The 14,174-nt window shown below is 50.0% G+C and overlaps 1 protein-coding gene across 1 annotated transcript; it reads left to right on the plus strand.

Annotated features, from left to right (window-relative positions):
- Positions 1 to 3,528: 3,528 nt before the first annotated feature.
- Positions 3,529 to 6,577, plus strand: SCGB1A1 (secretoglobin family 1A member 1). Its single transcript, XM_058689295.1, is given in 4 exon segments — positions 3,529 to 3,587; positions 5,767 to 5,897; positions 5,900 to 5,946; positions 6,438 to 6,577. Coding segments are annotated over 4 exon segments (270 nt in total). The 3' UTR covers positions 6,471 to 6,577.
- Positions 6,578 to 14,174: the final 7,597 nt, after the last annotated feature.

Consider the following 14,174-nt stretch of genomic DNA (forward strand, 5'->3'; position numbering starts at 1 on the left):
CCCCACAACACACTGTGGAGAAGAGCACAGACCGAAGTCTTTCACAAACGCTGCACTTTTAAGATTCTGGACCCAATGAACTGTCTTTTTTTTTTTTTAATGTTTATTAATTTCTTGACAGAGAGAGAGAGAACAAGACAGAGCGCGAGTGGGGGAAGGGCAGAGAGAGGGGGAGGCACGGAATCTGAGGCAGGCTCCGGGCTCTGAGCTGTCAGCACAGAGCCCGACGCGGGCCTCGAGCCCATGAACCGCGAGATCATGACCTGAGCCGAAGTCAGACGCTTGACCCTCTGAGACACCCCTAGGACTGTCTTGATGACACTCATCAGGTCATTCTCTGCACAGCCACTGGGCTGTGCCACCAAGTGGCCACACCATGTATCCAGGAAGCCCTCCCTGTCTGACAGCTGGTTCAGGGAAGAAAACACGGAGAGACCCTCGCTCTACAACCCTATGACTCAGGGGACAGGAAGACAGGCCCTGAGGGGCGCCTGGCTGGCTCAGTCGGTTGAGCGTCCAACTCTTGATTTCGGCTCAGGTCATGATCTCACAGATTCGTGGGTTCGAGCCTCACGTTGGGCTCCTCGCTAACAACGTGGAGCCTGCTTGGGATTCTCTCTTTCTCTGCCCCTCCCCCGCTCGTGCTGTCCCTCTCCCTCTCTCTCAAAATAAATAAATAAAAATAAATACAAAGATACGCCTGCATATTCTATGGCTCTATACAGGGCTTCCGTACAGGGGGACCTCAGAACTACTGTTTCTTCGTGTGAGCTCTCATCTCCCGGCCTGGGTTCAGGTCTGGAACATGGGAGCCAGCTAAGCCATCACGGCTGCGCATGTGATGGACAGAGTAGAGTAGGTGGGACAAAGGAAAAGCTCATCCTGATGACGTCGGCCGAGCACGGAAGCAGGGAGGCTCACTCAGGAGCCTCTGTGCCCCGGAGACTCGAGCAAGGAAACTCAAAACAGAAAGGGCCTTCCTCCTGCAGCTTCACAGTGGAGACGTGCAAATACAACACTCACCAACGTTCATTCACAGAGCACATTCTCCATGCCAGCCCCACTTACGAGGTGGCCAGATACAACAGATAATATCATCATGCTCACTGTACAGACAGGGAAATCAGGGCAGAGGGGGGTGATGGACATGCCCGGGATACTACAGCTAGTGAGTGACAGGTCTGGGAGTCAACTCAGCCTAAACCCCTCTGTCACAGCCGCTCTGTCACCCCCACCCCTCCCCCAGCCCTTCCTCACAGAAGAGGCAGGGTCATCTCATCCAAAGAGAAATCAGACCACAGCTCTCCAGATTAAAACCTTCCAGACTGTGCACTCACGTTCATAGCTGCGTTGTTCACAATAGCTAAAATGCGGACACAGCCCAAGTGCCCATCGACCGATGAACGGATAGCAAAACGTGGTCCGCACGTACAATGGAACATTATTCGGCCTTCAAAGGGAAAGAAATTCTGCAATATGTTCCACGGATGAACTTGAGGACATTGTGCCAAGTGAAATGAGCCCGTCAGAAAGACCAGTATTGTGGGATTGCACATACGTGAGGCAGTTAGGAATCCAAATCACAGAGACAGATACCCGAATGGGGACTGCCAGGGCCTGGGGACGCACAGGGAGTTAGTGTCTCATGGGGACAGTTTCAGTTTTGTAAGACGAAAAGAGCTACAGGGATGGCTGGTGGGGACGGCTGCGAAACAACGTGAATAGATTTAATGCGCTCAACCGTGCACTGAAAGTGACGAAGATGATAAATTTTGTATTATGTATATTTCAACACATTTTTAAAAAGCATTAAAAAGGGGCTTCTGAGTGGCGCAGTCGATTAAGTGTTTGACTCTTGATTTCAGCGCAGGTCATGAGCTCACGTTTCTTGAGATCGAGCCCCGCTTCAGCCTCATCTCGAAGGCTGCTTGGGATTCTCTCTCTCTTCCCCTCTCCCCCTGGCCCTACCCCCCTCAAAATAAATAAGTAAACATTTTTTTTAAATAATAAAAATTTAAAACATTAAAAAAAAAAGAAACCTCTTCCAGAGCTTCCCAGGACTCTGAGCATACAGACCTTGGCAGGAGGCCCCTGCAAGGGGCCCACCCCATTCCCCACCCCCTAACACAAGGCTTGGCACATAGGTGCTCAACACGAATCAATGAATGGGCATTTGACCGAAAGTACAAACAGGATTTGGAGAAGCAGACAAGACGGGAGGTATGTATTCCAGGCACGAGGCATCCTTTGTGAAAAGGTAGAAAGGCATGAAGAAACATACGGAATGTTCCCACATCCACAAATACTAACATAGGGTTAAATCACTATGCAGGGAAGTGGCGGAATGAGGCTAAGTGGTCAGCAAAAGCCGTGTAGATCGCACTTGAATTTTACCCTGTCCGCAAACGGATGCTTTCAAAGGGTTTCAAGACAGAGGACACGATCAGCTGGTTTTAGAAAGATCATTCTACAGGCCTTCCCGATGAGGGCAAGTCGGGATGGGAGGCCGTTTAAGAATTGGCTTCACCAGGCCAAGCCTGTGTCCTAAGGCAGGTGCACTGGAGAAGGAAGGGAGCAGCCACAGATGTGGCAGAGGGAGGTGAGAAGGGGCTACGGCCAGAGTCTGCAGCTGATGATACGTAAGTGCCTTTGGTAAAGAATAAATGTCTCGAGAACAAGGATGGTTGGAAAGAAAGCAGGAAAGAAAGCCTTGGGAGCACGGGAGAGAGAACAGTGCAAGAAGGAAAAGGTCAGAAGGGTCAGGGCCATTAAGAGCCAAGCGAGATATGGACTGAGTGCCCATGGATTTGGCCACCAGGAGGGTAGGACTTAAGAGCAGTTTCGGGTGGGAACAGACCCAGCCCCGAGCAGTGCATTCTCCAGGCTGATCTGAGGCTTGGGTTTCTCGTGGGCTTTCTGGAGAAGGCCATTATCTGTCAACATGCTTCAGTCCAGGGTCTCCCCCAAGTCTGATCATGAAGATGCTCTGGTCCATGCGACACCCCCAGCCGCCTTCCTTGGAGAGGCAGTGAGAGGAGGCCAATGGAGTATCCAAAGTCCTGAGCCCCATTCCTGTCGCACCTTGTGTGATGAGCCTAAGACCTCGGTTTCTCCTGGAGCGATGGGTCCAGGTGGACTGTATAATTGCCTCTGTTGACCTAGACTGCTCCCATGCTCAAGTTCAAAGAGAGTGGCACAGGCAGCCAGGGCTCCATGCCCTCTGACCTGGGTCCCCTTGTGGCCTCCACATGGAACTCTGGGTTTCCCCTGACCGAGTGTCCCATTGTGTGAGCTCAGTTTCAATGGAGAAAGAAACCGGGTTGAGCAAAAAGAACATTCACTTTTCCCACCAAGCTGATGCCCAAGTAAATAGTGTGGTCCCATCGGTGGAGCCCAGGCCTTGCCCTCTTCCTTCCCTCCAAGTACAGCCTGGATTATTTAAGAAGGCACCCCGGTTGAGCACACCTCACACGAGACCATTGGACCCAGAGACAGGCCAGCGCCTCACTCACCAGCCTCCTGACCACCATGAAGCTCGCCATGACTCTTGCCCTGGTCACCCTGGCTCTCTGCTGTAGTCTTGGTGAGTGCCCAGAGCCCCTCTTCCCCAAGCCCGGCTCAGGAACCCTCGCTGCCACCCGGTTGTGCTCAGGAGACGGGACACCTATTTCACTGGAAGGATGACTCCCAGCCAGGAGTCTTGGCCTGTGAACAAGCCCATCTTGGGAACTTGGGGAGCACCCTGAGCCTGTGGGGAAACCAGGAAAGGATCCCATCTTCTATACCCAACAACCTCAGAATTCCAGAGTCAGAACAGACTGGAGGCAGGGCTGGAGGAGATCCAGTATGGATGTGTGTTTAATGACCAACAGAATAGGAATAATGAGCTTCTCAGAGCCCAGTCTTGGAGAACCCCCAAGACGCCAAGAGACCTTGGTACAGTGAAGCCTTCAGGTTTGGGGTCTCCACACTACTCTGGGAGCCAAAGAGGCTGGAAAGAGCTATAGAGCCCCATGTCTCCAAAAGAAACCCAAGCAAAGGCAAGGTCTCCCATTCTGGGCAGAGAGGAATATTCTAGAAAGGGATCTTCCCTTTGGGAAACTGCCAACCCAGAGTGGAGTTTTCTAAACATTTTTGTCCTCCTCCAGAAGGATAAGGAGTCTCTGAATAGTTGCAGCTGTCACTAAGAGGAAAGGAATGAGAGAGAGCGAGAGAGAGGGAAGAGGGAAGCAGGAAGGGAGGGACAGAAGGAAGGGAGGAAGGGGGATCCTACTTCTCTTGAAGCCTCCTGATCTTTTGGGAATTGAGTTACCTGTTTTTCACTCTGTATCAACCTCTTCTACTCCTTTTCATAAGCAAAGAAGCAAAAAGATTTTTATTTTTTAATTTTTTTAATGTTTATTTATTTTTGAGAGAGAGAAAGACAGAGTGTGAGGGGGGGAGAGGCAGAAAGAGAGGGAGACACAGAATCCGAAGCAGGCTCCAGGCCCTGAGCTGTCAGCACAGAGCTCGACGCGGGGCTGGAACCCATGAACCATGAGATCATGACCTGAGCTGAAGTCAGACGTTTAACCAACTGAGGTACCCAGGCGCCCCCCGCTTTTCATTCTTACAATAATCCTATGAAATAGGGGTATGATTCCCATTTTACAGATGCCACACAAAGATAAAGATACTTGCCAGATGACACAGTAAGTTGCAAAGCAGGGCTCAAAGTTCTGGAGAGGGTTTGACTTGGAGCGGCCACTTGGGGGTGCCAGGATTCCAGGCGGGGAAGCCGAATTTGCACACAGGCAGAACATTCAAGGACGGGGACTGAGACTCCAGGGGAAGAAGGGCCAAGTAGGGCGTAGGAAACGGTGACCCTCCCCCACATTCCTGGGAGCAGGAGCCTAAAGGGGGAGCACAACTGGGGAGCACTCTGGGTGAAGGGAATATAGTGGGGCCAGGAAGGGAAGCAAGAGGCTTGTGGGCAGGTGAGTGCACCCCACAGGGCCCAGCGCCTCTTCCAGGCCAAGTTCAGGGGCTTGCACTTGGCTAGAGCCTGACTCCGCCAGAGCCTGACTCTGCCACGCCCCTCCCCCTCCCAGGAGCAAGCGGCTGAGATCATCACTCACCCTTGGTAAGAGGCACATTTCTGGTGGGACAACCGAAGCCCTCAGTAGCCTCTCCCCAGACCCCACGTTGGATAAAAGATCAGATCAGCATCTTCTCTCATCAGCCCTCTGCCTAGAACTCGCAGAAAGAACACATGGCACCTCGCCCCGCCCCAGCCCAGGAGGTGCCAGGAAGGCTCAGACAAGCCGCAGAAGGCTGCAATCCGGGAAGAACCCCGGCGGCGCCAAAGAGCCAACTCCTTGGAGTACCACCAGATCTCCCATTCAACGCATCCCTTCGACGAAAAGGCTGCTATCTCTTGCTGACAGGCCGGGCCACTTACATCTGGGGACTGGCCCGGCCAGGGGCCCTGCCAGCTTGGAAAAGGGCCGGACACATGTGCTCTCTCTTTTCTGTGCTTCGGCTTCCGCAGAGGTCTGCCAGAGCTTTCTTTTTAAAAAAAATTTTTTTAACGTTTTTATTTATTTTTGAGACAGAGAGAGACAGAGCATGAACAGGGGAGGGGCAGAGAGAGAGGGAGACACAGAATCAGAAGCAGGCTCCAGGCTCCGAGCCATCAGCCCAGAGCCTGACGCGGGGCTCGAACTCACGGACCGTGAGATCGTGACCTGAGCTGAAGTCAGACGCTTAACCGACTGAGCCACCCAGGCGCCCCTGCCAGAGCTTTCTAAACGTCACGGAAACCCTCTTCATGGGCACGCTTTCCAGTTACGAGGCCGCCGTTGAACCTTTCTTGCCAGACGCGGACGTGAAAGACGCGGGGATCCAGCCGAAGAGGCTGGTGACACGCTTCCTCAGAAGGCCAAGGAGAGCATCTTAAAGCTCACGGTACCCAGCTTCCTTGACTCACGCAGTCTGCGAGCGGATCTCCCCCCCCCCCCTCGCTTGGGTGCAGCCTGGGCCCATTTCTTTGGAGCCTTTTCTGACCCAGTGCAAATATCCCTGGGGAAGCAGGCTCAGTCACCTCCCCCTTTGTAAGAGGTTTCTGCGGGGGCGCCTGGGTGGCTCAGTCAGTTAAGCGTCCGGCTCTTGATTTTGGCTCAGGTCCTGATCTCACCGTTCCTCAGATCATGGGAGCACGGAGCCTGCTTGGGATTCTCTCCCTGCCTCTCTCGCTCTCTCTCTGCCCCTTCCCTGCTCTCTCTCTCCCCCTCGCTTTCTCAAAATAAATAAAACAATCAAAACGCTCACAAGCTCAGCTCTTCCCAGACCCACTGAACCTCTTCGTTGACATTGAAGTTCCTGCGTCTCGTCATCTTGGTCGACCTCTGAGGTTCACTCGCCACTGTCTTGGGGGGTTTTTTTGGTGTGTGTTTTAGGACAAAATCATAAGAAGCCCACTGTGTGCTTAGGATTCAGAAGCTGAAGGTCTCCAGCCGCCGAAGTCCCTGCTGCTCCCCAGACGCTTCCCTCACTGTGTCCCCAGCCTGGTTCCCTTCAATAAAGCACAAGCATCTCACCTTTGTGTCCCCAACCCCCCCTCTTTTTTGTTCCCCTGCTCCAGTGGGAAAGTTGTCACTGCTAGGGCAAGGGTAGCAAGTGCAAAGGGACAAAGGGAAAGTCACTGGCTGTCCAAACATATCTCCAAGGAGCCCGGGAGTCTCACTTCCTGTTCCCCAAACGCACCAGGCTCCTCACAGTTGGCAGGAGTGGGGACCGGCACACAGTCCCTTGCCGGGACAGAGAGCCACCCAGGGCCCTGCTCAAACTTAACCTACGGTGGAAGAAGGGAGGGTCCAACCAACGGGGTGGTGGCTGCCCTCAGAAAGACGCCCCAACCCGCATCCATTTAGTGATGGAATCCACTGTTCTGTTTCTTCCAGTCTCTTTGGAATCCCGCTCTTGGGTGAAAAAAGTAAATAGTTAAGGTGATTATGCTACCCAGACGTGCCTGCAAGTAAATATGGCACTTTCCAGAGAGTTCTGTCTCCTGTAGACAAATGGTGGACGTTTTAAGCATGCGGATAGAGCAGTTGGGATCTGTTAGGGGTTGGGTGGCACTGTGTCAGAGGCGCCTCAAGTCACACACAGCACACAACCATGCGTGGAAGGATTCAGTTTCCTGTAAGGCCCTTAGGCAACAAAGGCCGGAGTGGGGAATAGGCTCAATTCCTCCATTAGGGACCCAGGGTGTTTGGGGTGCCTTCGAGAATGACGGACCCTGACTCCTCAGGGTCAGCAGTGGGTTTCACTTGGAGGCCCGAAAGAGGGCGGGTTAGATTTTTTTCTTCGCTTCACATTTGTCAGATGGAATTATTTATCAAACTATTTTCTTTTTTGTTTTAATTCACATCCAAGTTAGCACGTGGTGCAACACTGATTTCAGGAGTAGATTCCTTAGTGCCCCTCCCCCATTTAGCCCCTCCCCCTCCCACCACCCCTCCAGCAACCCTCTGTTTGTTCTCCATATTTAAGAGTCTCTTAATGTCTTGTCCCCTTCCCTGGTTTTATACTCTTTTTGATTCCCTTCCCTTATGTTCACCTGTTTTATGTCTTAAAGTCCTCATATGAGTGAAGTCATATGATATTTGTCTTTCTCTCACTAATTTCGCTTAGCATAATACCCTCCAGTTCCATCCACATAGTTGCAAATGGCAAGATTTCATTCTTTTTGATTGCTGAGTAATACTCCATTGTGTATGTATGTATGTATGTATTATATATATATCATATATATATATGATATATCATATATATATATCATATATATATATGATATATCATATATCATGATATATATATATCTTCTTTATCCATTCATCCATCGATGGACATTTGGGCTCTTTCCATACTTTGGCTATTGGTGATAGCGCTGCTATAAACATGGGGGTGCATGTGTCCCTTCAAAACAGCACACCTGTATCCCTTGGATAAATACCTAGTAGTGAAATTGCTGGATCATAGGGTAGTTCTTTTTTTAGTTTTTTAAGGAACCTCCATACTGTTTTCCAGAGTGGTTGCACAGGTTTGCATTTCCACCAGCAGTGCAAAAGAGATCCAACACCAGCAGTGTTGGTTGGCCATCTGGATGTCTTCTTTGGAGAAGCGTCTATTCATGTTTTTGGCCCATTTTTTCACTGGATTATTTGTTTTTTGGGTGTTGAGTTTGAGAAGTTCTTTATAGACTTTGGATATGAACCCTTTGCCTGATATGTCGTTTGCAAGTATCTTCTCCCATTCTGTCGGTTGCCTTTGGTTTTGCTGATTGTTTCCTTCACTGTGCAGAAGCTTTTTATTTTGATGAGGTCCCAGTAGTTCATTTTTGCTTTTGTTTCCCTTGCCTCCGGAGATGTGTTGAGTAAGAAGTTGCTGCGGCCGAGGTCAAAGAGGCTTTCTCCTCTAGGATTTTGATGGCTTCCTGTCTTATGTTTAGGTGTTTCATCCGTTTTGAGATTATTTTTTTGTCTGGTGTAAGAAAGTGGTCCAGGTTCATTTTTCTGCATGTCGCTGTCCAGTTTTCCCAGCACCACTTGCTGAAGAGACGGTCTTTTTTCCATTGGATATTTTTTCCTGCTTTGTCAAAGATTAGTTGGCCATACTTTTGTGGGTCCATTTCTGGGTTCTCTATTCTGTTCCATGGATCTGTCTGTTTTTGTGCCAGTACCATACTGTCTTGATGATTACAGCTTTGTAGTAAAGCTTGAAGTCCGGGATTGTGATGCCTCTTGCTTTGGTTTTCTTTTTCAAGATTGCTTTGGCTATTTGGGGTCTTTTCTGGTTCCATACAAATTTTAGGATTATTCGTTCTAGCTCTGTGAAGAATGCTGGTGTTCTTTTGATAGGTATTGCTTTATCGATCTATTCTTAAAGGGGGTGGAGAACAGGAAAAAAAAACAAAACAGCCCCTGCTTATACATTTTCTAGATCCTTCAGCTGTCACCATTGTTAGGACATCCTATTTCCAGGTCTAAATCGCAAAAGCATCCGATTCTTGATCTCGGCCCAGGTCATGATCTCACAGCTCATGAGTTCAAGCCCCTCATCGGGCTCTGTGCTGACGGCATGGAGCCTGCTTGGGATTCTGACTCTCCTTCTCTCTGCCCCTCTCCCGTGTGCACTAAATAAATATATAAATAAAATGTAAAAATAAAATAAAATACATCGCAAAAGCCTACAAGTCAAACTGTCTGTTCACATCAGTCTTGCCTTTAAAGACATCTCTGCTCAGAAGAGGATCTGGGGGTGGGGCGGGGTGTCACAGACACAGGGCTGTTCAGCACCAGGTCACTGCTGTCTATGGTCCTGATGCTCTTGCGCCCTGACTTGGGCCGCTGCCCCCTCCCTGAGTCCCTGTCCAGCCCACTTTCCTGCAGGAAGAGAATCAGTCATCCTTTTCTTCTGTGGCCAAGGAGTCTTCAGGCATGAAATTAATCCCTAGGTATTTACAGGCCCTTCCAAAGTGTTCATAGTGGCGCTGGGCACTCTAAGGAACCCAGGAGCGGATTTCATAATCCAAGTCTGTGTGAAGTGCCTGCTCTGGGCCAGAACTGTACTAAGGCTCAAGCACGGCAGTGAAGAAAGCAGGGCCTTCTGCTCTCTTGGAGCTGGCAATCAAGCGGGGAAGCTCCCACAAAATAAACGTTAAGTCAACAGACAGGTAGATGAAACTGTGATAAAAGCCATAAAAGAAATCCATGGAGTGATGTGAGCCAGAGAAGCTTAGGCCAAAGCTCTGGAGTCCCCCTTGTCAGGATTTGAGCAGATACTTAAAGGGATGGCAGGAACCAGCCACCCGGGGGCCGGCGGGGGACAGGGCCTTCCAAGCAGACGGTATAGCAAGAAGGACGATCAGGCAGATACACAGAGAACGGAGTGGAGGCTGCCTGGGGCCCCCCCACTCCCTTCCAGAGGCCCCACTGAACCCAGTGCTCGGACCCCAGGGGAAAATTCAGAACCTTACAAAAGAACCTTTCCTCAGGGCACCCAGGTGGCTCAGTCGGTTAAGTGTCTGACTGTTGATCTCAGCTCAGGTCATTATCTCATGTCTCATGAGTTCGAGCCCCACACTGGGCTCTGCACTGACAGTGCAGAACCTGCTTGAGGTTCTCTGTCTCTCTCTCTCTCTCTCTCTCCACCCCCTTCTCTCTCTAAAATAAATAAACGAAAGAGAAAGAAGAAAGAAAGAAAGAAAGAAAGAAAGAAAGAAAGAAAGAAAGAAAGAAAGAAAGAAAAAGAAAGAAGAAAGAAAGAAAGAAGAAAGAACCCTTCCTCTAGGTTCTGTTACCTGTCGCCAAAAGAGCCCGGACCTCCTCCCCTTATGTCCTACCATCAAACTCCACTTGTCCGACGGAACTCACGGTCCAAGCCCCCCTCCCCTGCCAGGCGGTTTCTAATCTTAGTGAATCCTCCCAGCTGCTCAGAAGGACGGACAGTCCTAACCCTACTGTGGATGCAGTCAAGCAAGTCCGTCTCCAAAGCATCTGGGAACTCCCTCCAAGTCCACAGGGCTGCCCCCCCACCCCTCCATCCACCTCTCACCCACACAACCCGGGGACCCCTGATGGGCTCCCAGCTCACACTTAGCCCTCCCGCAGCCCATCTTTCCCCCAACCACCAAAGTCATTGTCATCACCTGAAAATCCCCTTTCACTGCCACCAGCCTCCGCCAGGCAAAAACCTTCAAGGCTTTCTAGTACCGTGATAAAATTCAAAATGCAGGGGCGCCTTGGTGGCTCAGTTGGTTAAGCATCCAACTCCTGATCTTGGCTCAGGTCATGAACTCAGTCCAAGCCCCCTTTCAGGGCTCGGTGCTGACAGCATGAAGCCTGCTTGGGATTCTGGCTCCCTTTCTCTCTGTCCCTCCCCTGCTCATGCTCTCTCTCATGCTCTGTCTCACTCGGAATAAACACTAATAAATATTTTGAAAATAAAAAGTAAAAATTACATTCAAAATGCAGAATCTGCCCATCACTGGCTTTCACCTCCCACCCTCCTTCCCGTTGCTTATTTCCTGTGTTCATTCCACCACCCAGTTTCTCTCCCTCCCCCCACCGTCTTCAGGTCAGTGTTTTTTTTTTAAGAGCCAAGTCCTTCCCACCTCAGGACCTTTGTACAGGCCATACAGCGTCAACCGCTCAAAAGTATTGTTGATTTAGAAAGTCTCCCCAGAACAAAATGTGCAAAGACTAGAGTTTGTCATAAAGATGTGTCCCGCGTGCATGTAAAAAAAAAAAAACAAACAAACCTCGAAACCCCCCTGTTCCGTGGCAATCGGTGCCCAGCCAGGCCACGCCATCCGCAGCCACTGAATGAAAGCAGAGGACGTGCAGAGGGGAGGCGGGAATAAAAAAGGCATCGGCAGAGGGCAAGGAAGGAGACAGCTGAAGAGAGAGAAGCCTCTGCAGGCGGAATTTTCCGTCTAGCTGCGCGGGTCTGTGAGGACGCGCCTTCCGCATCCTCAGCGCCCTGTGCTGCCGCGGCCACTAGGGGGCGGTGTCGGCCAAGGTGTCCGCGAACGGACGCGGTGGGTCGGTCCTGGGGCTCCGACGCCCTGCGCAGCACAGCTGGGTGCGCTCTGCGGGACAGTTGATGAAACACAGTTCCTTCCTGGGGATGTTTTATCGTCTGTATGATTGCTTTAATTTGATTTCTGAGATCTTTTTTTTTTTTAATCCGAATTCTGAGAAAACACAGGGACAGTCGTACAAACAAAAGTGCCTCTCGCTGAAGGCTGCCGGTGATGCGTCAACCCTTTTGGAATTAGGAATAATTCCATTCCCAGACGATCCCAACGGCGAGCCCAGCTGAATCGACAGACCGAGAGGACCGAGGGGCGCTGGTAGAGCTGACCTTTAACCTCCATCGGCCCCATTTTTAAAGTCTGGAAGCAGAAACGCAACCTCGTAATTATCTTTATAGATTGCTTACTTGCTGGGGGCAGTTTTGCAATTAGTCGTCACACAACCCGGATTCCAGAGCCCAGGCCCCAACCGTTGCTCTACAGAGAATGCGATTCCAGACGCAGGAATCTCCTGAGCCAATAAATGAGATTGATGAGCACTGTCCCCCGCACCCCCACGCAGGTACAAGCACACCACGCCCCACCCTTCATTGTCCACCACAAAGGCGGGACTACCTGATGGTAAAAATTCCAGAGCAGGTCATGAGGACTGGCAATTTCAAACGAGATTCTTGGCAGAAGGCGGGACCTTGGTGGGGGGCCTCCTGGCTCTCTCCCACCTCCTCCACTCCCTCACTGCTGGGCCAGGGTTCTTCTGTATCCAGGTCATTAACTCACATACCTTTGCCTCCCATGAGCCATCCACCTCGGTGAGTATTGTTCAAACGGATAAGGATCCAGGGCCAAACAAGGTTCAGAATTTTAATGACTTCTTCACAGCAAGGGAAGTATTTACCCAGGGCAAATTCAACACAGGTATCTGGAGATAAAAGCAAGTACAATTATAACGTAGAGAGTGTCCGCCTCAAGGGGGCTGGAGATGTAGGGGATCCACAAGCATTGTGAGCAGTGGACACAGAAAGGCACCTTCGATTTTAAAAGAACAGAATGCGGGGCGCCTGGGTGGCTCAGTCGGTTAAGCGTCTGACTTCAGCTCAGGTCACGATCTCACGGTTCATGGGTTCAAGCCCCGCGTCGGGCTCTGTGCTGACAGCTCAGAGCCTGGAGCCTGCTTCGGATTCTGTGTCTCCCTCTCTCTCTGCCCCTGCCCTGCTTGTGCTCTCTCTCCCTCTCAAAAATAAATAAACATTAAAAAAAAAAAAAAAAAACAGAATGGAAGATGAACTGATCCAAACCACAGAAAGAGCACGTATCTGTGGGATGCCTGTTGCCAGAAAGCAGAAGGTAATTAGAGGACTGGAGGAGTGTTCATTGGGTTCTTTTCTGTCTGCATATGCTCACCTGTAAGTTATAGCACAGGTCCAGGAACTATGACCAACGGCCCACATTCAAGATTTGGCCTATTCTTGAATGGACCTCAAGCTAAGAATGGCTCCTGCATTTGAAGAAGGAAGAGGACAGGAGGAGAAAGGGGTTGTCCATCACTGTATCACATAAATATATAATTCTATAATCAGCTCTTTTCACTACGAAGATGCCAAACTAAAACACAGAGAAGCCAGTGTTTGAACATAAGCTTCCTGCATTCGAGAAGCGTTACACACACTATGTAAAGACAAAGAAAAAACTTAAAAATGCATCTCAACAAAGCAAAATAAAAAAAATATCTGTATCTATATTATCTGTTCTTAGCACTGCATTAGTTTTGGTGTTCATGCCTCTGAGAAGCCTAGGGAAAGACCACACTTATTTTTTTCTTTTTAATTTTTTTTTAATGTTTATTTATTTTTGGAAGAGAGACAGTGAGAGAGTGTGAGCAGGGGAGAGGCAGAGAGAGAGAGAGAGAGAGAGAGAGACACAGAATCCAAAGCAGGCTGCAGGCTCCAAGCTGTCAGCACAGAGCCCGATGCAGGGCTTGAACCCACAAACCATGAGATCATGACCTGAGCCAAAGTCCGCTACTTAACTGACTGAGCCACCCAGGCGCCCCAAGACCATACTTCTTGATCACATTGTCAACTGAAGTGTGAATCTGGGTGAAAATGGTCTTTGAAACACAGTCTTGGGGAGCCTGGGTGGCTCAGTTGATTAAACATCCGGCTCTTGATCTCAGCTCAGGTCATTATCTCACCATTTGTGAGATGAAGTCCCGCATCGATCCCACATCTGGCAGTGCAGAACCTGCTTGGGATCCTCTCTCCCTCTCTCTCTGCTCCTCCCCTGCTCATATTCTTTCTGTCTCTCTTTCTCAAAATAAATAAACATTAAAAAGAAAAAAGAGAAGAAAAGAAAAACACCCTGTCGCCCCCACAATCTGAAAACAAAGGAACAATTACTCTGGAAGAAAAGAGGAGCGGTAATTAACAAACCCCAGGGTCCGGTCACACTGTAAAACCCGAGGGCTCGCCCTTATCCTAGGTCCATGTATACCCTGAACTGACAGACCCTGAGTTGACAGATGGACAGGAAGACTGAAGTGTTCACCCTCAACACATGAGAGAGTTGAGGTTAGCCTGGCAGAAAAATCTATAAATGA

The sequence above is a fragment of the Neofelis nebulosa genome, chromosome 10, assembly GCF_028018385.1.
Source record: "Neofelis nebulosa isolate mNeoNeb1 chromosome 10, mNeoNeb1.pri, whole genome shotgun sequence".
In the NCBI taxonomy this organism is placed as follows: Eukaryota; Metazoa; Chordata; class Mammalia; order Carnivora; family Felidae; genus Neofelis; species Neofelis nebulosa.